General features: G+C 37.3%; 1 protein-coding gene across 3 annotated transcripts in view; it reads left to right on the forward strand.

Annotated features, from left to right (window-relative positions):
- LOC122089196 (probable methylenetetrahydrofolate reductase) overlaps positions 1-22,584 on the forward strand; it is a 45,845-nt gene that overhangs the window by 11,772 nt on the left and 11,489 nt on the right. For 2 of the 3 annotated variants that reach the window (XM_042658736.1, XM_042658737.1), the window contains exons 5-8: positions 10,273-10,446; positions 13,365-13,538; positions 15,355-15,455; positions 15,744-15,855. In XM_042658736.1, coding sequence (XP_042514670.1) covers positions 10,273-10,446; positions 13,365-13,538; positions 15,355-15,455; positions 15,744-15,855 — 561 coding nt within the window. The remainder of the gene's footprint in view (positions 1-10,272; positions 10,447-13,364; positions 13,539-15,354; positions 15,456-15,743; positions 15,856-22,584) is intronic. The other variant, XM_042658738.1, reaches the window with a different exon arrangement.

Raw genomic sequence — 22,584 nt, forward strand, 5'->3', positions numbered from 1 at the left:
CTCTTTTCGAGATGAAACGAAACCAAGGCAACCCGCTCCTCCTCGAGAGTTTGATGGAACTCGAAGAGTTGCTCCACACGCCAAGTCCAACTTGTAGCATCTTCTTTTCCATTGTAACGGGGAAAATCCAGCTTGACCATCTTAGGTAGGTACATTTGTTGTAAGGTTGTTGTGCGAACCGTGGGGCCAGGCTCGAAAGGTTGGGATGCCCCAAGGTTTTGCGTGGAAGCACGAGAATTTTCCCCTACTTCTCCCTCCGCCTAGTTCAGTGAAGGAGGGATTAACTTCTCAAACATTTCCTTCATTTTGTCGAGTAATTGTTGTTGACCATCTAACTTGGACAAAATTTGTTGTTGTCCTTCATGGAGGGAACTCACCTCACTCTCTAGCCTTTCTACTTGCTACTCCATTCCCAGGCTTTGATGCCAAGATGGTACGTACGTGGTAGATCCTTTCTTACCCATCTTGATGAGATAGAGTTTGAAAGAGAAGTAATTTTAAATGCGGATAATCAAGTAAGAGTTTCAATGGGTTGTGGCTTTATTGAGGAAACCACTGCCTCCCTACTCAACGAGCAGAATAAGATAAGATTCTCTTTTCTGTTTTTTTATTTTCCAAACAAGGATATTTGTCCCTACAATATAGCATCAGTTACACGCTTCACCCATTTCTCTCCTATTACCTCTCCTATTTTAACTCCAACCCACATCTTACACCACACACTTCAACTCCCCTCACTTCCTATAACTACCCTTACACGATCACGTGTGTGATCTTAACTACATGAACATGGCATTAATAATAAGCATAAACAACAATTTAAATAAATAAAATAACTACCTACGCCAACTATGATCCATACATGGCAACAACTCTTGCACATATCACTAAGAACCCCATCAGATAGCAAATCGTGGCCCTATGATTAAGCTTGGTCAACCCTTGTTGGAAGTGGTCGACCCTCTCTCTTCTTCTTCCTGGAATAAGTCTTCAGTGCAGCATCAATAAGTCACTTAAAGGGCTTATTTCCAATAAAATAAGCATTGGTTTGGGTTATATAGGTGTTGGGCCTTTGATCCTATGAGTTTTCTTTGTAATAGGCCACTTTAATGTACCTAAAATATGGGTAGAAAGTAGGAAAACGAGATTTACTTCATTAGTTTAATTAGAGTCATAGTCTTGATATGTTTTGGTTGTGTTGTTTGAGTCTAACTTCATGTTGGAGTCTTGATGTAGATGCACACCCATGGACCGATCCAAACCCATCTGGGTATCTAGACGGAGATGAGGCCGATCCATATTTGGTTACTTGGTCTAGTAGGATATTAGTAAATCTTATTTATTTGGGAATATTATGTAATCTTTTATTTTAAGTAGGATACATAGGGAGATATTAGTTTCTTAATTTATTTTAGTTTCTTAGATTGAGTTAGTTTCTTAGTTTCGTTTTGAACTAGTTTCCTTTTAGGATTTGTTTCCATGTTGGAGTCTTTTATTTGCCTATTTAATATGCTTGTAACTGATAGAGTAATTAGAGAATAGAATGATGAATTGAGTTTTGAGTGTTGAGAGTCTGAGGGCTATGTGTGTGATTCTTCTACCCCCCCTTTTGCGATTTCTCCCTATCCCCTGCAACTCTGAGACCTGGGAATTTTTCCCTACCCTTACCGGCCCTCTATCAAGTCTTAATTGTCATATAGGATTCCCACTATGAATCCAATTATGTTTTTTATTTGGTGGACAAATAGCTTAAGTCTTAAGCTTAGTATGTTTCCTTATTTGAGTCATTTTTTTTTTTGTTATTTTAGTTTTCCTAGTTAGTTTAGGTTTCCCAGTTAGTTAAATATTGGGTTAGGCCTTTCCTTTTTAGTGTTTTGAGTCTGTTTTGAGTTTTCTATATAAGTTTGTAAGGGGATACAACATTTTACACAAATTTATGAATGAATTGCAGCTTTGTGCTCCCAAAATTTCTGAAAGAGAATTCTTCAACAACTGAGATAGCATTGGGTGAAAGGCCCAGGCTTAGATAGCCATTCCACTCACATCTATCCCATATGAATCCTTCTTCTTTCTTTTTATTCTTTAGTCATCTTCTTCATCTAACAACAAGTAAGTGTTGTTCTTTAAGTTTCCTTGAATTTCTTCAAGTATTCTAGAAGGTTGGATGTCAGACGTTTTTTCGTATTAAGCAATTTAGCCATCCAATCGAGCTCAAATTTTGACCAGACATTCAAGAACCCTAATTTGGAGATTGATTCAAATCTGGGCCCTTTTTGATGGCTTGATCTTGTGATAATTTTGAAATGCCAATTTTTCCCTTCCCTTCTCAAGATCGAAAAAAAGTTACTGTTTTGTGTTCAAGTAGTCATTGTTTTGCTTTGGTTAGTTGATTAAAGTTAACTCTTGAAATAAAAGATTGTTTGCACTTTATTAGCCTAATTTCTGAACCCTAATTTTGGGTTGGCAATTACTGTTTTGCCCCTCACGGTTGTTGTTTTGTTCCCCCCCCCCCAAATAATTGCTGTCTTATTTCACTCCTAGTCTTCATTATTTGCATTTGAACTATCCTTTAAGTATAGATCTTTGTCAATTGACTACTATTTTGATTCTTTCAAATATAGTACTACATCATTTTGTTTCTGGGCCATATTTCTAGGCAAAAAAAAGCATTTTATAACATTTAGTAAATTTTATTTCTGGGCTAGAAAAGAAATAAAAATGCGTTTGTTAAGTGTATATGAATTTCTGTGTATGAAACTTGTATAAATTTACAAAATGTCATTCAATACCCAAAAATTTGGTATAGGTGGTGGTGCTGGTGGTGGAGGTGGTGGTGATGGTGGTGGTTGAAGTTGCATTGGAGGTGTTATATTTCTTACACGAAATTACTTCTTTGTCCATCAAATTAACCATGTACTCATTAAAGAGCAACCCTCTATTTCTCAGATTTGGCTCGTCTCCAATTCTTAATCTACCAATTTTTTACCAATTCTTTTTTCTTCACCATAAATTGACTCTTGTCCATCCCACATCCAATGGTTGAGAGAAACCTTACTTTTTGATGACCCTATTTCCCCTCTTCTCCGGGATCTCCCATCAACCTGATTCTTCTCAATTTCCTTCTTCCTCTTTCTTATCGTCTTCCTTCTTTGGAGAGAAACATACTCACTGACATAAACCGAACATACTCTTAATCTATCAATTCTTTTTTTTTTTTCTCTTCTTCCTTTTGTTCTTTGAGAGAAGGGCACACAGACGATAGAGGGAGAGATGGATGAATGGATTTTTTGGCTTTGACGGAGATTTCATGGAAATCAGATGGGCGAGCCTTACTAAAAAATTTCACTTTTGTTTGTTCTTTCTTTCACATCATATATATATATATATATATTTTTTTTTTTTTCCAAAATTTTGTTTAATAGGTTATGTGCTGGTGAACCTCCTGCTCTCATTCATTTATTCCCTTGTTATGCTATGATTTTATCGTTGCGTTATACTTCTTTGATCTGCTCGGACTGAGTTTTGCTGGAGATTGGGGATTTGTTATAACATGGGGTTTTGTGGAATTTCTCCATTTCTTTTTCTTTCCCATCCTCGAATCGGGTTTTTTCTCCTATGCCTGTTACCAGGTTCAATGGGCTTGGATTGCGATCTGTGTTGGATGTTTTGATTTTTTTTTTTTCTCGTTTTTCTTTTGTTTTGAGCTTATGCTCAATTTTGGACATTGGCTAAGGATTTAAAAGGGATCTCTCTTGAGTAGGTTTTCATGGGTTGAACTTGAAGAATCATGGGGACTTGCATCGAGGATCGATTTTTTGAATCCGGGAGGAGCTCGCAACCTTGTCCGAGTCGGGGAGGAAAAAGATAAGAAAGAGAAAGAGGAAGAAAAAGTTGAGAAGAAACGGGTTGATGGTAGATCCAGGAGAAGAGGGGAAATAGGGTCATCAAATAGCAAGGTTTTTCTCAACCGTTGAATGTGGGATGGACAAGTTGTCGATTTATGGTGAAGAATTGGTAGATTAAGAATTGGAGACGAGCCAAATCCCTATTTCTCTCTCTTATTTATGGCATAGAAAAGTTTCTAATAGTTGCTTCTTTTTTTCTATTTCCCAACAACCTTTTGGTCCCGGTTGATTCCCAAGAACAAAAAAATGAACCAACGTTAGCAAACAGATTTTTATTCTTTTTTTTGTTGCACCAACCCCCTCCCCAAAAAAAAAAAAAAAAAAAAAAAAAAAAAAAAAAGAGAAATAGAGAAACATAATGGGTTATCATGCGGGCCCTAAATAGTTCATTGCCCAACTGCATCACATTATCCCACCCTCTACTCTCATTCAATTTATCCATCCATCCCCATCTCAATCTTTGTCCTTCCATTATCATCAGTTCTTGAGAGCAGAATTTGAAGATCAGATTGAAGCTTCTAAGGTGACTACAATATCAGCCATCAACAAAAGCCAGGAGCCCTTTCTTGCAATGATTGATCAAGGGAATTAGAGTTTTACAGCTCCCTAGACTTTGACTGTTCCTCCACCATCTGAAGTCTCATTGCAAGGTCCTTTCGAGAGTTTGTTCACATCCACAAGAGGACCATTTGATCTCAGTTTGGAGGCCAACTGAGATCCCTAGCTACTGATTTTGGAAATCACAGAATTTTCCTATTTTGTTACAAAGATCAAGAACCTCCAGATCTCCCCAACCTGAGGTCTGATTCAAGAGTCCTTTTAGGTTTTGATCAGCATCACAGCACGTCCCTTCGATCCAATTTTGGGCCCCATGAGAGGTTTCTACTGCCAACCGCAGGTTATCCCCTATTCAGCCCTGTTTTGAGTTTTGTTCTAAATCAGGTTTCTTGGTTTACCTTGTTTGATTGGAGTTCTGGGATTATTCTTGGGGGTTATTTCTCAGTCAATACCCTTATATTAAGGTGCCACCATATTGCTTACAGTTGTTACATGTAGAAATACAAAACAATTGAGAGGCATATGATCTATCGATCATCTATGACAGTCCATCTTCTCTTGAACATCTTAATGTTTCATTTAGTACCCTTATGACAGCCAAAACATTTTATTCAAAGATCATTTTTCTCAAAACAGACATTTCTTGCCAAAAACACCATCTCTGAAAACCTCTGCTTCAGCCAAGGATTAAAGTGTCGGTATCGGTCACCATATCGGTCGACCAAAATTAAGATACGTATTGGAAGGTATCGTATTGTGTTGGAGATACGCTAAGATACGTACATAAATGGATATGAAACACCTTTTTAAACACTTTTGCATAAAAAATTTGTTAAAAAAAGCTATTGATAACATGTATTATGCATAAACACTAAATTGAGGGTATCGCACAAAGAATTCAAGGTTTGTAGTTGTCCCATAAATGTAAAATCCTTGTTCCCAACCTTGATTTTCACTTTAGTTAGAGAGAAATATGGCTGACAGTAATTTTGGAACAAAAACCCCTCAAAAAATCATGTTTTCTGAAAAAATACCCATCTTGGCCATTATATGACCGTAGCGTATTGTATCGGTACATACTGATACTCACCGATACGTACTGATCGATACATACCGATACTCACCGATATGTACTGATACTCATCGATACGTACCGATCGATACATACAAATACTCACCTATACATATCGAAACGTATATTTCACCTCGATTTTATATTTTTCATAGAGTATCAGTACATATCGATAGTGTACTGGTGCATATCGGTATGTATCGTAGGATATATATTGATACGAAAGGATTTTAAAAATTCTATGTATCGTATTGGTGTGTATTGTATCGGTCGGTTAAATTTAAGATACGTATCGGAGGGTATCGTATTGGTATCGGAGATACTTTAAACCATGGCTTCAGCATGCGGTGAAGTTGCACTGGGCCCTTTTTGGCTTAATAGCAATGGGACCGTCCAAATCACCTTTAGTACCAGCAGATTCTGTTCCACTATTGTCAGTAGGAAGTTTCGATCACTTCGAGAATTGACTGACACTACTGTTATCAGGTCTGATGTTATCAAGACTATGGTCCAAGAGCCACAGTATTCTCTGTGCAGTAACAGCCCATTGAAGACTTTTACTAGGATATATGTCTCAACTCCCTTGCAACCCTTCCATATTTACCTATAGACAGAGAAAGTTAAGACTCCAGACCTTAGTGCATCAGAGATACTAGTACCCTGTCTTTGCCAATCCAAAAAATTGTTCCGACTAAGTCTTCAGTTCTGAGAAAGTTCGAAGTTGCAATTGAGGTCCTTCCTGGAATGTGTAAATCCTTCTAATTATGTATTATAATGAAAAATTCACAAGGAACTTAATCACTAAAGCTACACCATTACAAAATACAAATTCAAGAAAGAAATAAAATAAAATAAAAACTATGGACAACTCCTATCACAGTATAATACACTTGCTGTCTAAATATGCAACTTGTAACATGCAGAGGTACAACATAAACTGGTCAGTGAAACAAAGTTTCAGATTATTTTCGCAGGCCAGCTTGGAGGTCTTTGTGTTTAGTCTACAATCTAAGGTTCCTCCAAAATGCTAGAATAAAATAATAAATTTACACTGCACAACTAACAGCATAAATCACTAAAGTATATGCTAATATTTACTTAACTAACAATTTAACATACTGAGATGGCTTGTGAAAGTGGTAACTATTTTTCCCCACAAGTTTGCTGCCTCTTCACAGTTTTCCTTCACTTGTTCAAAATGAACTAGGTCCTGCATGTGCAGTTTCCCCAATCCAATTGATGCAGGATGAAAGGGAAAGAAAAAAAGGAAGAAAAGTTATCATGAATAATTCCTAGCCTTTTATAGGACTTCAAGGTCCAGGCGTCCCGGCAGTCAGTTTTGTTTGATTTTTATTTCTATTTCAGTCCTAGAGTCAATAAAATAGTTCCTGGGGTTTTCTTTTCTTCGGTTTATGTAATAGAATTTAATTCCTACTGCCATTAGGAGAGCTAGTAACAGGTGGTATCAGTTCTGGATTTGGGTTTTCATGGTTGTGTTTCAAATTCCTAATTATTATAGGATTATTATATTGTAAAGGCCACAGGCCTTCCCACATTTTATGAAATAAAGAGTTTGAGTTTTTTTTTTCTCTTCAATTGCTTTTGTGGACTCTGGTGTTCTTAGGTTGATTTCTGTGATCCTTGGGATTCCAGGGGGCTAAACTTGCAGGTGGACTCCTGTTCTTCTCTTCTTTTTTCTTTTGGTTTCAGACTTTCAGTTCATTCTATTCATGTTCAGGACAGTTTTCTTCCTCATTTAGTAGCTGGTGGTACCCCCCCCCCCTCTTTTTTTTTTAAGACTCTTCTTACTTAGTTTAGTCTGCTTATATCTGTCTTGTTAGATATTATTTTGTCTTCAACCTTGGTATTCCAGTTTTCGCTACTTAGTTATCTCATAATATGAACTTAATTTTCATTTTTCGCCTCCATATTTTTACGTCATGTTACTTTGCCCCTTTTTCAAAGTTTCACCTTATCAGTGTTGTCTGCCGCACCATTCAACTTAGTAGAGGTTTCTGAATTTTTTGTCTTCATACTCTGATCAGGTCCTAAACTAGACACGACTTTAGTTTGACTTGGTTCTGATCATTAGTTATTGAGTTCTTAATTATCTTCTTAAGTTGCCCTAATCTGGTCGTGTCGATTTTAAATATCTGATTTTAATCTCATTTTTTTTTTGTCACATTCGACCATATTCTGGTCCTGTTGGTTTCTTTCACATTTTTTTTTTTTTTTTTGGTTAAATTTCTTAATTTGTCATATTTGTATATAATCCTTTATTATTAGACTCCAAATTTTCTTTTAACAGTGTTTAGTTTTCCAAATCCTATTTGCTCTAGGTGTTCCTCCTTGCAGGTCCTATCTTTAAAATCCTATTCTAGGGTTTGAGAGTTCAGATTTGCACTACCAGTCTTGTTTTAGGCACTTTGTAATTGTCATTCACAACATTAAGCTTCATGTTATGAACCAGTTTAATCCTGATTAAACCAATCCATCATCACTCTTTAAGGAATGTTTGTGGTTTTTTTTGGGGAGAGAGGGGGTGGGGGAGACTTCATTGATAGAACCTTTACAGGTTGGCTACCAGATTATTTCATCTTGAGGGGGGTTTTTGCTGTGCAATCTGAGATTTTCAATTTACGATTGGAATATAGGATTGAGTTTCAGAATACAGATTTTATTGGATTTGTTCTTGAATTGTAATCTTAAAATTGCTATTGGGGTTGTTGTTAGGTGTCTCTTTTGTTGGTTTTAATTGGAACTGTAATGCATCCAGGTTACAAACCTGCTTTTGGGTAGCTATGGGTCCACCACTGAAGATAGAAATTCAAATTATATAGGTGGTGGCAGTTTCGTAATCTTCTGGTACACTCAGGACCGGATGAAGCACAAAACAGCTAGGACTGATTGGTTATTCCAACTTGAAAAGGAGTTTTCTGCAATTAAGGGAGCAGGGACAGAAATAAATTAAAGAAATCAAGGGGCTTTATTGAAATCATGTCCTAGTGTAAATACAAAGGATTGCTTTTTCCTTTTTCCCCTCGATAGAGTAGTCAGGGAGGAGACCAGATTTGACTCCAGTTGCTCTAACTCGGTATAAATAAATCCATATCAGCTGAAAACTTAGGTTTAGATTCTTAACTACCAACCCTCTTAGAGACCTGCAGTAACAATCCCAAAAGATCATGGCTTAAATCTATATTTTTTTCCTGCATTCAGATTAAATGGTTTTATTTATTAAATTTTTTTTTTCAATCCATAGAATCCAACCATGGGCCAAAATAAAGTCTTGAGGCCCGATTGGCCCAATTAGAAAATTTTAACTGTGTCACCCTATTTCATAATGAGGTCCAATGATAGGCCGTACACGTTTGATAGAATTGGTTGCATACCCAAAAACCATCTTCAAATTATCAATCCTGGGCATCATGCTCTTATTCTTCTATTTCTGTATGGAATTCTGGTTGATTGATTCCCGTAGTAGGAATATTGTGCAAATGATGGAAATGAGAGGTTGGAATTTCTTGTTTTACTTAAATATTATTATTATTATTATTATTATTTGAGTTTTTGTATTTATTTTTTGTTGATGAAGAAAAGAAAGCCTGCTTACAAAAAAGGAATATCCAATTGTCTCTAATGTTGGAATAGTTGATCTTTCTAAACTCCACACAAAGAGAGGACCAAGGTATTTAGGTTTTGTCTTTGGCCCTTTTGGTTTCCTGATAATTGGGCTTACCGTTGTTGAAAGCGGTCTTGTTTGTTTCCACATACTCTATTGAGTTGAAGTAATATTGTTCCTTTTTGACCAAACCTTGGTCCCTTCCAGCTCAAGAAGAATATACAGAGAATAAGGCATCATCAGTTGAAAGATGACTATCAATTACAGAAATGCGAAAATATTTCAATATTCGAGAGCAAACAAACAGTAAAATTTCTACAAGGGCCTATCAGATTCCCAACCTTAAATCCTCTCCCACTCACACGGGTTCTTCTATTGAAGAGGTTCCCCTTCTTCTATGTGAGGTGGGGCGTACGTAAGAGTGGAACCTAGATAGAACGTGGAGTGCCAGCCCAGGCTGGCAATACAGTTACCATGCTTACCAGCTCTTACCATTGCCACCTATGGATATAGATGGGAGGTAGGTGAGGGTAGCTTGCTTCTCTTCTCCTCCTAGGCTACTTGGACATGTTATTATCTCCTTAATGGCGTAACGTATCCGAAAAAGCACCCATCCTCAGGGCCAGTTAAAGGCCATGAGGGCTTTAACCATGCATTGAGTATCTAGGTGCTTTCTCATTTGGTTTCAACCCAGCATGAGAGTATGGGACAGAAAGCTAAGAAATGGTTACTTTGTTTTCCCTAGGTCTTAAGGGTTGTCAATTCACAACAGTGCCCCCTGCTTTTGAGGAATGTCATGATTTTTGGAGAAGCTTGCAAGGATTCTAAGTTTCTTTTTTAACTAGAGAATGCTGGAGGCTATTGTCCACTTGTCCTTTCATATTGTCCAGTTTTATATTCTCTTTGACATTGTTTGCTTCTTGAAAGCTCCAGTTTGCATTATGGTGTGAGTTCCTGAACTGCACACCATTTTGTTGATACTTCCAAGTTCGGTTGCTAACTTCAGTTTTTAATGTCATTTACTATTTCGGGGATTAGAAAAATACATGGGAGGCTTCTGTTATAATGCCTCATATTTTGTTTGCTTTTGTGCTAATGTTGTTTCCCTTTTGTAGGTTGATGCGGGGGCTGATCTCGTCGTCACTCAACTCTTTTACGATACTGATATTTTTTTGAAATTTGTGAATGACTGTCATCAAATTGGAATAACTTGCCCCATTGTTCCTGGCATTATGCCAATCAATAACTATAAGGGATTCTTGCGTATGTCTGGTTTCTGCAAGACTAAGGTATGCTATCTTCTACTCATTAAGCTTTTGTAGAAAAGATAAGGGTGTTTTCTGTTAACATGAGTCATGTCACCTTCTTAAATACAGAGTTGAACTTTGGCTAATTTTATGAAGACTTAATTTGAGCCAGGAATAATCCAGCAGGAAATTACCTTGAACAGGATCATAGATTGTAGGAATAAGCACCAGAACAGAGAAAAGTTAACAGCTTCAAGTCTTCAGCAATTAGATCAGACAGGTCTGAAATTGTTGTCAATTGATCTGTTCTGCAGTTGGAAAATGTGGTTTGAATCTGAGATCAAAATGGTTAATTTTCTGAAGAATCCAACTATCACTAGGATCTGTGATAGCAGTGCAGGAAGTGAGCTAATCGATTTGAGAAATTAGAAATAAGTTCTGGATCTTTGAGAACCAATCAATAGTAACCATCACGTGCAATCTGAGAGTAAACGAAGCAGAATATTATAGGGATTGCAACAATTAAACAGATTAGAATATTAACAGAAAACAGAGTAGTTGCTGGTATAATCCAACCAGAATTGGTCAAAAAAACGTAGAAGTCGAATCTGATTTGATAAGGAAAATAACATAATAATAAAAAAGAAACTGACTCAGTCCTCTTCCTATCAACCAGATGTTGAAGTGGTCTAAACTGACTTGCAAACTTTAAATAATAAAGAAATACATCCCAAAACCTAATCCTGCCTACCTAAGGATAATGATTACAATAAAGAATAAAAATATATGCTGCCAGAACATCCCAAGATTTGGACTGCTGACTGTACTAATCTGATAAGACTCAACTCCATAAAGATAAGAGTCCGGCTGTGATCTGGAATCTGAGATCAGACACAGAATATGGAAGGAAACTGGAATGTTTCTACAGATCTGGACACTGAAATGGTCCAGTTTGGATCTGTTTCTTGGTCCAATTCTGGTATAATCTTGGGTCAGTTCTGATCCAGCTGGCATCCTAAGGCCTGCTGATCTGCTGCTTGTATGCTGGCCTGCGGGTTGCGGCGCTTCCTCCTTTTGTGCTTCTGATCTGCGTCATTGGTCCAGGCAGCTATATATCCCTTCTCTGTCATTGATTAAAGAAAAATATAGCTGTGTCCATTCAAAACCTCACGAGTCATTAGGTTTTTTATTTTAATGTTTCTTATCTTCAACAATGCTCAGAACTTAAACTAGCTTATCATGTATGATTAGTGAATGATACACATGAAGCTTAATTTTGGAAAATACATTTTTTTTCATGATAAGAGAAAATCTTATTGTAAAAGCAAAATAGATACACTGAGATAGGGCTAGGAGCATAGGACCATGTGCAAATAACCCCTGGTCACCGTACCCTAGCCAATCCATTGGCTAAGGAATTAAATGCCGAGAAAGAAATGTTCCCCTAAGAGTAAAGGTGCCAGCCATAAAAGATGAAGATAACAGTTAAAGCAGCCACCATGAAAAAAAAAAAAAAGGCGTACCTGGTGCACATGGCTCCTGCTTGTGTGAGGTCCCACAGGGGGGGGGGGAGAACTACGCAACCTTACCCCGAGAATGTTGAGAGGCTATTTCAACCTCTTGACCACCAGGTCGCAACATTCGTACCTTACGGTTGGACCAAAGCAGTCACCATGAATTATTGTCTAATTAAGTAATCAATAGAAATTACTAGGAAAGCTTCCAAAGAAACGGGCCGCCTTGCAGTTCTCCCAGTTATCAGCTCAATCACCTCCTGAGTTGACGTAATCTGCTCTTTAAACATTGCTATTGCTTTCATAGAATCATAGTCCAAATACTGAACAAGAAAACAAATTACAAAATTGACGTGCCTCTCTTACCTAGGTCTTTGACTGCCAATACATCATAAGGTCTGCAATCCTTGTGGAGTATTCCAGTTACAGACTGAATGAAGCCAAGTAATGGGGCCAAACATCCTTGACAAACTAAAATGGATAAAAGGAGAAGGGGGATTTTGAATAAAAATACAGTTCACACTCTCTTTTGTATCGAAAAATATGATGTCTATGGAATAATTTACAGAGATACAGCAAAACACATGTATTATTATTGTAGGTGTTCAAATTTATTTTACTTGGGGCTCTATTCTCTTGTAGGGAATTGAGTGTTTTGGAAGTTTTGTTTTGTTTTTTTGTTTTTGTTTTTGTTTTTTTTTTTTTTGTTTTTTGTTTTTTGTTTTTTCCCTTCATGTGGTCTTGTTTATATGGTTCTGTATTTTTGTGCAATAGTGTCAATGCATTGCCTATGTGACTTGATGCCCAATGCAACCAGTTCCCTATGTATCAAGGCTCCCAGGCCTAGAGGATGAACGAAACATACCTGTAATATGGCACTTGCTTTGGGTGTCTTGGCCAGCCCAGGTGTCACCCAGCCATCATGGTGGCTTGGCTCGCCTTGGTGACATGACAACTATGTTTACACATTTATATTTTGTACAACTGGTTTGTATATTTAACTTCTGGCATATAGATAATTAAAGTTTATACTGTTAATGATTAAAACAAAAATTTTTGGTAGAATACTTATGCTTTTTGCATCATAAAACAACTTAGCCTACATTTATTGGGTGCATTATCAGAAAATTTAAACATGAGCATGAGCCAGTGTCCTTTTTCTTCTCTTTTTTTTTTGGGGGGGGGTGGTGTGGGTGTGGGTGTTGGGGGAGGGGAGGGGAGGGGAGGAGGAGGGGGAGGGGGGAGGGGGGAGTGGAGAGGGGTTGGGAGTTGCGCTGTGGGGTGGGTGTTGAGAAATCTGTGGTAACTTGCCATCTGAAATCTGTCTGAGATATACTTAAATCATATAGTGTAGGTGATATGTCACATCATGGAGGTTGTTTAGGTAGTGCTGCCTGGCTGCTTTCCATTTTAACATGTGCTATTTGTATATAATATTGTCTGTAGATACCACCAGAGATTACAGCTGCCCTGGAGCCTATCAAGGACAATGAAGAAGCTGTAAAAGCTTATGGAATTCACGTTGGAACTGAAATGTGCAAGAAGATTTTAGCTCATGGGATCAAGACATTGCACCTTTACACACTAAACATGGAGAAATCAGCGTTGGCAATATTAATGGTAAATCCTCATCCTTCTGTTTCTTGGTCAAAGATTCCTCATCTTATGATAATAGTACATTTATGTATGTAGATATGTAGGTACTAGTGTCTCTGTATGTAGTGTTCTAGGTATATCACTGCTAGGTGAATTATCCAATTTCATCCATTTGGAGGGGTGATGTGGTTGATCCAAATTGTCATTAGGGAAAGGGATTAGCTGGACTGGTATGGTCATGTTCAACCATAGTTTTTAAGGCGGTAAGGCGACGGAGGCGTTTGAGGGTCTTTCGGAGTGCCTTAGCAATAAGGCGGGCATAAAGCGTTGCCTTATTGACTAAAGCGTTCCTGTGTAATTTTTTTATAAAACCAATCTATTTGGCTCAAATCCTAGTTGAATCATATTACTCATATGTTAAATAAATATTAAAAGTTCATATTCATACCAATGTAAGATATTCATCAAGAAAACAAATCAATAAAGTGAATAAACTAAATTCATCTTCATCAATCATCAATCATCATAACATATTAACATATAATATAAATACATAATTATGAAATAAAATTATAAAAATAAAGAATAGAAGACATAAAAAATACAAGTATTTATTATACTTATCTCTATGATGCCAAAATGAGTGCCTAAGCCCTAAGATCATCCACTATATTTCTACTCCTATCAATGAAGAATGAAGCTCACCACTGCCAGAGCAAAATGGTCGCCTAGATAAGTGGTTCTTCCTTGTTCCTTGATTCCTTTTCAAAGCCCTTTCTTAAAACCCTTGACAAAAGCCAAACCCTGTTTGTAAATCATGTTTTTGTTTTGTTTGTTTTGGTAATTTTTGGTGGAGTAAAGTTGATCCCATACATCTCAAGTGTTAATAAAATCATACACCTACCAATAAAAAATCTATATTTGGAATCTTCATCAAGTAATTTTAAAATGTGTTTAAAAAAAAAAACCCATAAGGCGCCACTTCTCGTAAGGCGGAGCACTGCCTTACCATCTCTAGACCGCATCAGCGCCAAGGCGCTAGTAAGGCGTCGCCTTAGTAGCGCCTTAAATTCAACAGAGGCCCGTGGACGCCCCAGTAAAGACGAGTGATCTGATTATGATTGGAGGAGCTAAATGATCTAGGGGCAGGCCTAAAATGACCATACGAGAAGTTGTGAGGAATGACATGCATGGTCTGGGTCTTGTGCCAAGTTTGACCTCGGATAAAGCCTATTGGAGAGCAAGGATCCATGTAGCCGACCCACTTAGCTGAGTTTCTCCTGATTTGTTGGGCTGTGCCTCTTTCCTCTTACTTTGATCTCTATTTTATAATTTCTTATTTGCTCCTCTTCTTCATTTCGTTTCTCCTATTCTGTTTGGACCTCAGTTTTCCCTACTTTCTTTTGCATGGATCCTTGTAGCCAACCCCATTAAGTTGGGATGAGGCTGAGTTTTTTGTTGTTGGTGGTCAGATGTCACACCTCGGCTATATGACCAATCATGTGTTGTGGTTGTCCATTTCAAATTTCAGCTATTTAAGTGTGAAGGTTTTATTTTTCTGTCCCTGCTGGCTCCTTTCTTCGGCTTCTTCTTCTTAAGGTTTTTTTTCTAATTATGGAAGGCGGGAAAATAGTATTTTTTATCACGTTAGTACAAGGTGAAGTGCCACATGTTGGAGGTTGGATAAAATATTGGATCACCAACTAAGCTGCCACTTGGAAGATCCATTCATCCCTTATGTTTCTTTTTCTATACATGGCTCACCTTGCAAACCCATATATATTTTTGTATACATGCATCTATATTATTTTGGATCATACTAAGAATCTTACATTGGCAGAATCTTGGGTTAATCGATGAGGCCAAAATTTCAAGGTCCTTACCATGGAGACGCCCAACAAATGTTTTCCGTGTTAGAGAAGATGTTCGGCCAATTTTCTGGTAATTCATGTCTTTGAAAATCTCATATACTGCTCCGCATACATGGGTTTGTGATTTGAAGCATTATTATCAAATCAGTTGGATCATCTGACTGAAATGGCATTGGTCAGAATGGATCTGATCTATATTACCTGTTTGATTGGCTGATTCTTTGTTCAGAGTATTTGATCATGAACAATCAATATTCTGATATTGATCATTTATATCCTTCTTTGGTTGATTAGGAAAGAGGAGTTGTCTGATCAAACTTTATCAAGTAGCTGATATTCTTTGGTCATTTGATCACAGGGCTAATCGTCCAAAAAGTTACATATCAAGGACTATAGGATGGGACCAGTACCCAAGTGGGCGGTGGGGAAATTCTCGTAATCCATCATATGGGGCACTGTCTGACTACCAGGTAAAGAGGATTTTTGATGCTTAATAATTTTTTAGATAATCTTTGGTCTACATTCCAGACTGAAGTAAGGTGGACTTATATTTGATGTACTTTATTTTTTGTAGTGGTTTTGACTTGTATCAAAGGAGTTTGAAGGACATAGGGTAGCCTAGTAATCTATTATCTATTTAGGCATGCTCTAGGGTGGAGCTCGTGGTTTCAAGTATCTCCGATATTGATACGATACCCTCAGATATGTATCTTAAATTTAACCAACCGATACGACGACCAATACCGATACTTGAATCCTTGATCTTTAGCATATCTTAGCGTGTCTCCGATACGATACGATACCCTCCGATATGTATCTTGAATTTAGCCGACTGATACGGCGACCAATACCGATACTTTAAATCCATGCTTCCCACCCAACTTGGTTTTAGGGATTGGGATGATATCGAACAGCTGATCCCAACTAGACTGAGCATTCACCCAAGAGCTGGGTTGACCAAACATCGGTAGCCCTCGTGTGCACAAACTTGACCGATCTGGGCAAACATTGGCTGAGTTGACTTGTGATAGGTAGTGAGCGATCCTGTCCCGAGATCATATTAGTATATCTTTGCTCCTCAAACACTTCAGAAGCTCTTTGGGGTATATGGAAGGAGACCATGGCCTGTGGTGGCTTCATGAATCCTGTGATAGGCAAGGGTGCGGGATCCACCCAACGGGACCTCCATCTCCCAACCCCCTACCACACCCCTGCCCAAAAAAAGAAAAAAATTATTTTCTATATGCAACCCCTCCCACTTATATATGAGATGTATTTGAACTAAAAATAAGATGTATTATACTATTATTTCTGATTACCTATTATGAACATAAATTGTAAGAAAATAAGTTTATGATTTAATCAGATCTGTTATCCTCCCTTTCTTTTGATGTGTGTAAGGTCATCTTGTTAGGTTTAGCATCTGGTTGGTTTGAGCCATATGGAAAGGAATGTGGCTTATCGACACTATAGGTTGAGGAAGGTACTGTAAAGGCATCCCAATCAGATGAGCCACCTGCATTGTACTTTTTCCCCCCTCCTATTTTCAGGTCTCCAACTGTTTTTCAAAACATTGGCTTCTCAATATTTTACTCTTGCCACATTGTGAAAGTCTGTTTGAAATGCAACTTAGCACATGAATAATGTAGGGTGGCACATAATTATGCACTTGATTTAAGTTCTAATTGAGCTAGGAATTAGTAGATGGCAACGCATCCACCAGCATTTCCAAAACTGGCAACTCCATTGTTGCCAAAGTTGGATTATTTGATAAAACAATCCATGCTAGGTTTGCTTTTATCAATTTAATTTGCCAGGTTGGACCAATCTAATGGTAGATCAATTACACTTATCATAATGCTTTTGGCAAGCCAAATTTGTAACTTTTAAGGTGGGACCCACAGTCAAGTGACAAAAAGTCATGGTTCATGAGATGGTGTGATATATCCCATATGGTGAAAATTGTATGCTTACAGTACACAAATGCTTTGCATGCATCCATATCTCACCCCTCACTGAGTGTGAAGATCTTGGCTCTGCCACTGGGCATGCTACTGCTACGTCTCTACTGCCTGAGTTCTGGTTCATGTGTCTCTTTTTCCACTTTTAGGCTAATTAGAAGAACCTCACCATATTTTGGAGGCATCTAGATAACTCTTTGTTGGTAGCTGCAACAACTGTGTCAACCAACAAAATGAGCAATTCTCTGGTGAGCCATTGAACCTTCTGGAAAGAAGTATGACAACTTGATAACAACTTCAATTCTGATGCCTAGTAAAACTTTTTTAGAGTGTTGGTTCCCTCTGAAAAGTTGGTATCGATCGCTGTATCGGTCGGTCAAAATTAAGATACGTATCGGAGGGTATCGTATCGTATCGGAGATACGCTAAGTTACGCTAAAGATACGCATATAAATGGATAGGGAACACATTTTTATACATTTTTGCATAAAAAAACAGTTAAATAAAGCTATATATAACATGTAGAATGCATAAATAGTTAAGTAGAGGGTATCGTATTGATAGACAAATATATTGATTTGAAAATGTTCAAAATGATGAGGTTTGAGTTTCTTACAGTTTTTTCTTTCCTCATTGCCATTGCCATTGCCATTGTGATGAGTGCCATGAAGAGTGTCGTGGTGGTTCAAATCCTTGGCTAGGACCTTCTTATTTTTTTGGGGATTTAAAAAAAAAAAAAATTAATTTCGGAATAAAAAAATTAAAAAAATATATATTTTTGAGAAAAATAAAAAATTTCCATGGAAGTTGTAGAACACTTGTTTTTACATAACATATAAAAAATCTAAACATTTTTAATCATTGAGCATGAGTAGATCTAAGAAATTTGAAAAAAATTGAAACCTCATTTTCTCTTGAAAAAAGTTTGTAAATCCTTATAAATCCAATGATTTCATGTAATAATGATGCACAAAATGTGATTCTAAGTATGATGAACCTTAGATTTATAAAAAAAAAAACTTGAAAATCTAAGGTTAAAGTTGAAAAAAGTGAGTAAAGATTCAAGAATTTACTATTCAAATGTTTCAACTTTCAAATTCAAGCCTTCAAGGTTCTTCTTGGACTATGTTTCTCTCCTTCTTTGAACCATTCACTTCCACAATGTTTCTTTCAATCTACCATTTGAGTCTCCAAAAAGGTGTGTGAATCAAAGGGGAAGAAAGAAGCAAAATATAGAAAACTGTTGGTGAGAGTGTGAAGTGTTTGTTTCAAACAACAAAAGGCACATTCACACTTAAGTAGTATCGGTACGATACATCTCGATACTGCACGATACCTTCGATATGTACCGATACGTACCTATACTCTCGGGAATTTTCAGATTTTCAAAAGTTCGTATCGCAAAGTATCGTACGTATCGGTACCGAAACGGTACGACACGATACGTACGATACGCCGATACACAAAAGAGGGCCCAAAATTCTCCGTAGTGTATCGGTATGTATCGTTCCGATGCCTACCGATACGGATACGTATCGGCCGATACGGCACGATACGCACCGATACTTAAAACCATGGTTCCATGGTTAAAATTCACTGGATGGAAGTCCCCTTCTTTGAACAGTAGACACCTCATATTGGAAACTGTAATGCATCAAGATACACTATTAACTGACACAGTCTAAATAGATAGATGAACACAACAATTTCGGTGTTAGGCTTGCATCCTAGTCCTAGTCCTAGTCCATGAGGTGATAATTGCAGGCCTCCTTCCTATCTAGTCACGGAATTCCCCTCTAGATGTGGTATAATATATATATATATATATATATATATATTTGGGTGGGCTGGTTCAACATTCCCCTGGTAATGGGCGCATGAGGGAGAAGATTTGAATGAAACCGAGTATTCTAACTGGTCTGGAAATGAAGTGTCAATTACGGTAGTACTTTACCCTCTTTCTTTTATGAGTAATATAATAAACAAATTGAGTATGAGAGAGTGGTTATGCATGTAGCTGACACCTCAACCTAAAGCTTAGTTGGCAGAAACAGAGAGACATGTTGTGGAGGAAAGAGGATGTCCAGCTTAGCTTATAACATCTGTTTCTCATTTATAAGGCCCTTCCCGTCTCTCAGGTGAGATAGATAGCCCATTCCATCATCTGCTTTAGATTTCAATATATACTAATTAGATTAAACTTATTTAACTTTTAAGCCGTTGAAGTTCTTCTCATCCAAAGTCCCAAGGTGTTGCATAGATGACAAACCACTTCATCTCCTTGCCTTGCTTAAGTGTTCTTTGAACACCAGCTATTGGGTTAATGTAGTATTGGGTCCGTTGATCAAAGGTGATTTAATGTACTATTTTGATGTATTGCCAATGACCAAGTATCCAAATGGAAATCTTCAATTGAATGGTTATGATATTATGATGTTTTGAATTTTGGAGAATGATTATTTTCTTTATGATTTAACAGAAGGAAGGTTTTAACTTAAGGTCCAATACCCCAATTTAATGATGGCTGGTAAAAAATGGTCTCATTGATTTTACCCATTAAAAGAAAATAAAAAATGAAACAGTCCCCTGATTTTGGACATTGTCCATGGTTTCTACCAAAGAGTTTTTTTTTTTTTTTTTTAAATTTTATTTTATAGGTAGGGAGGGGAAGTAAATAACATCTAGGAGGCTTGAACTCGAGACCTCCTGGTGAGCATGGGCTTTTTGTGCACCACAGCTCACAAATTGAACTAGGCAGTTGTTTCTACCAAAAGAGTATTAATAAGTGGTGATAGTGAACTAACAGGTATTGGCGTCATGATTGGGAAGGAGACAAAAATCTAATATTTCGGGTAACATATTTAATACTATGCCAGGAAGATCAACAATTGAAGCTATTTATTTTCTTTGGAGACTAATGGAAAGATTTAGAGAAATCTTTCGGTATTTTAATATATTCAGCCAATCACTTTTTGCATGGATACTATTGTTTATTGAGTACTTTTATTTTTTAGTATCATGTCTGATCCTCCTTTTACTTGGGTGTTGTCCCCTGTAAAAGATGCCCAGCGTTGACGTCTGGATGCGGTGACAAGTAGGCAAGGGTTCTCATACAATGGATGAGTGTGAGTAAAAAAACTAGCCCATATGCGTAGGACTAGATTATAATCTTAGAACATTGAAATATTGAATCCTTAACGGGTAAGAGTTTGGAGTTGATAGATGTTATGAGGAGAAGAAGGATAAATATTATCTGTATTTAAGAGACTAGATGGAAGGGTAAAAATGCTAAGGTGTTGGATGGCTTCAAACTTTGGAAAGTAATAGAAGTGGAGTAGGCATAGTAGTGGACATAGATCTAAAGTATGATGTAGTGGATATTAAAAGATTTGGAGATAGGATTATACCCATCAAGCTTATGTTGGAGAAAGAGGTTATCAATATAATTAGAGCTCATGCATCCTGATGAAAATAGTAAGTTACAATTTTGGGAACACATGGATGGATTAGTGTAAGGTTTTGGTCAATGTGGAAAGATTATTATAGGAGGTGATCTGAATGGACATTTTGAAAGAGATCATAGAGGCTATGAAGGTGTGCATAGAGGTTGCTTGGGGAGAGGAATGAGGAGGGGAACTCAGTTTTAAGCTTTTCGGTACCTTATAATTTGTCCAATGTGGACACTTGCTTTGAAAAGAGAGGATCATTTATTTACCTACAAAAGTGGGTATGATACCAGCCAAAAATTTCTTCCTAATTAGCATGTCTGATAGATTGTTGTGTAAGGAGTGTAAGGTTATAATTGGGGAGAGCCTAACCACTCAAGACTCAACATAGACTGGTGGTCTTGGATATGTGCCTCAATATGCAGAAACGTAAGATAGGGGAACATTTTTGCCCTAAGATAATGTGGTAGAGATTGGAAGGAGGTTCCTTGGATTGATTTACTGATAAAGTGATTAAACAAGAAAAGTGGGACATTGCGGGAGACACCATATGATGTGGAACAAGATAATGGACTGTATTAAAAAAGTTGCTAAAGAAGTTGCATGGGAAGTGAAGGGTATTTGGTACGGCCCCTAGGGAGACTTGGTGGTGAAATGATGAGGTCCTGGCATTAAGACTTAGAAAGCTAGCAAGACATGGCAACGGACTAAAGAGATAGAAGATAAGAGATTATGACCATATCGGATGTATGACAATATGGTAAAGTGAACTAGTAAGGGATGAGAAAATTATGAAGAGATGGAAAGAGTATTTCTACGACCTACTAAATGGAGCCATTTCAAGTAAAAGTGGTTTGGAAGACTGCATTACTCATCAAGATAACACACACACACACATAGATATATACGAAAGATTGGAATGGCTGAAGTTAAAGAAGCCTTAAGAAAGATGAAAGTAGTAAAGACATTAGATCCAGATGAGGTCCCAATAGAAATGTTGAAGTGTATAAAATTATTTGGGTATCTTGGTTAACCAATTTGTTTAATAAGATTATAAGCACAAAGAAAAATCTAGATGAATGGAGGGGAAATTCTGTAGTTCCAATCTACAAAAACAAAGGTGATATCCAAAACTACAATAACTATAGAGGCATAAAACTAATAAGTCATACTCTGAAATTGTGGGAGAAGATTATTGAAGCCCACCTGAGAATTGAAACTACTATCTTGGAGAACCAATTTGGTTTTGTGTCAGGTAGATCCCATAGTTGTCACGTCATTGCCAAGGCGTCGCCTAGGCGCCGATTAGGCGTCCTGGCGGTTTAAGGTGACCAAATCGATTGACCAATTAGGTTCAACCACATTAATCGACCGAAAAATCGGTTGCCATTTTGTTTTTTTTTTTTTTTAAAGTTTAATTTTTAATTAATAAATTGATTCTATTTATAATAATGTTATTGGCAGGAGTGTATTGATTCTTTTTCTACTAGTTCTATTGGCACTTGGCAGGGATAAAATTGTCATTAACCTGTATCAAGGAAAAAAAATATATATATTTCACTTAAAGATCAAAGAAGGCCGCGACAGTCGACACCTTAGTCTTTCAACCCTTTTTCAACCTAGTTTGAACTTCGAACCTTAAGTGAACTAAGTGAAGACGGAAGGGACTCTCCTCAGGACCTCATCTACTTTGGCGTGCTGTTCCCTTGCTCCGACGTCGCTAGGTATATTCTTCTCTTCTTCTCTTCTTACCTGGTTTATCACCTCTTCTTCTCTTTTTTTTTTTTTTTTT

This window comes from Macadamia integrifolia, chromosome 9, assembly GCF_013358625.1.
Source record: "Macadamia integrifolia cultivar HAES 741 chromosome 9, SCU_Mint_v3, whole genome shotgun sequence".
NCBI lineage: Eukaryota > Viridiplantae > Streptophyta > Magnoliopsida > Proteales > Proteaceae > Macadamia > Macadamia integrifolia.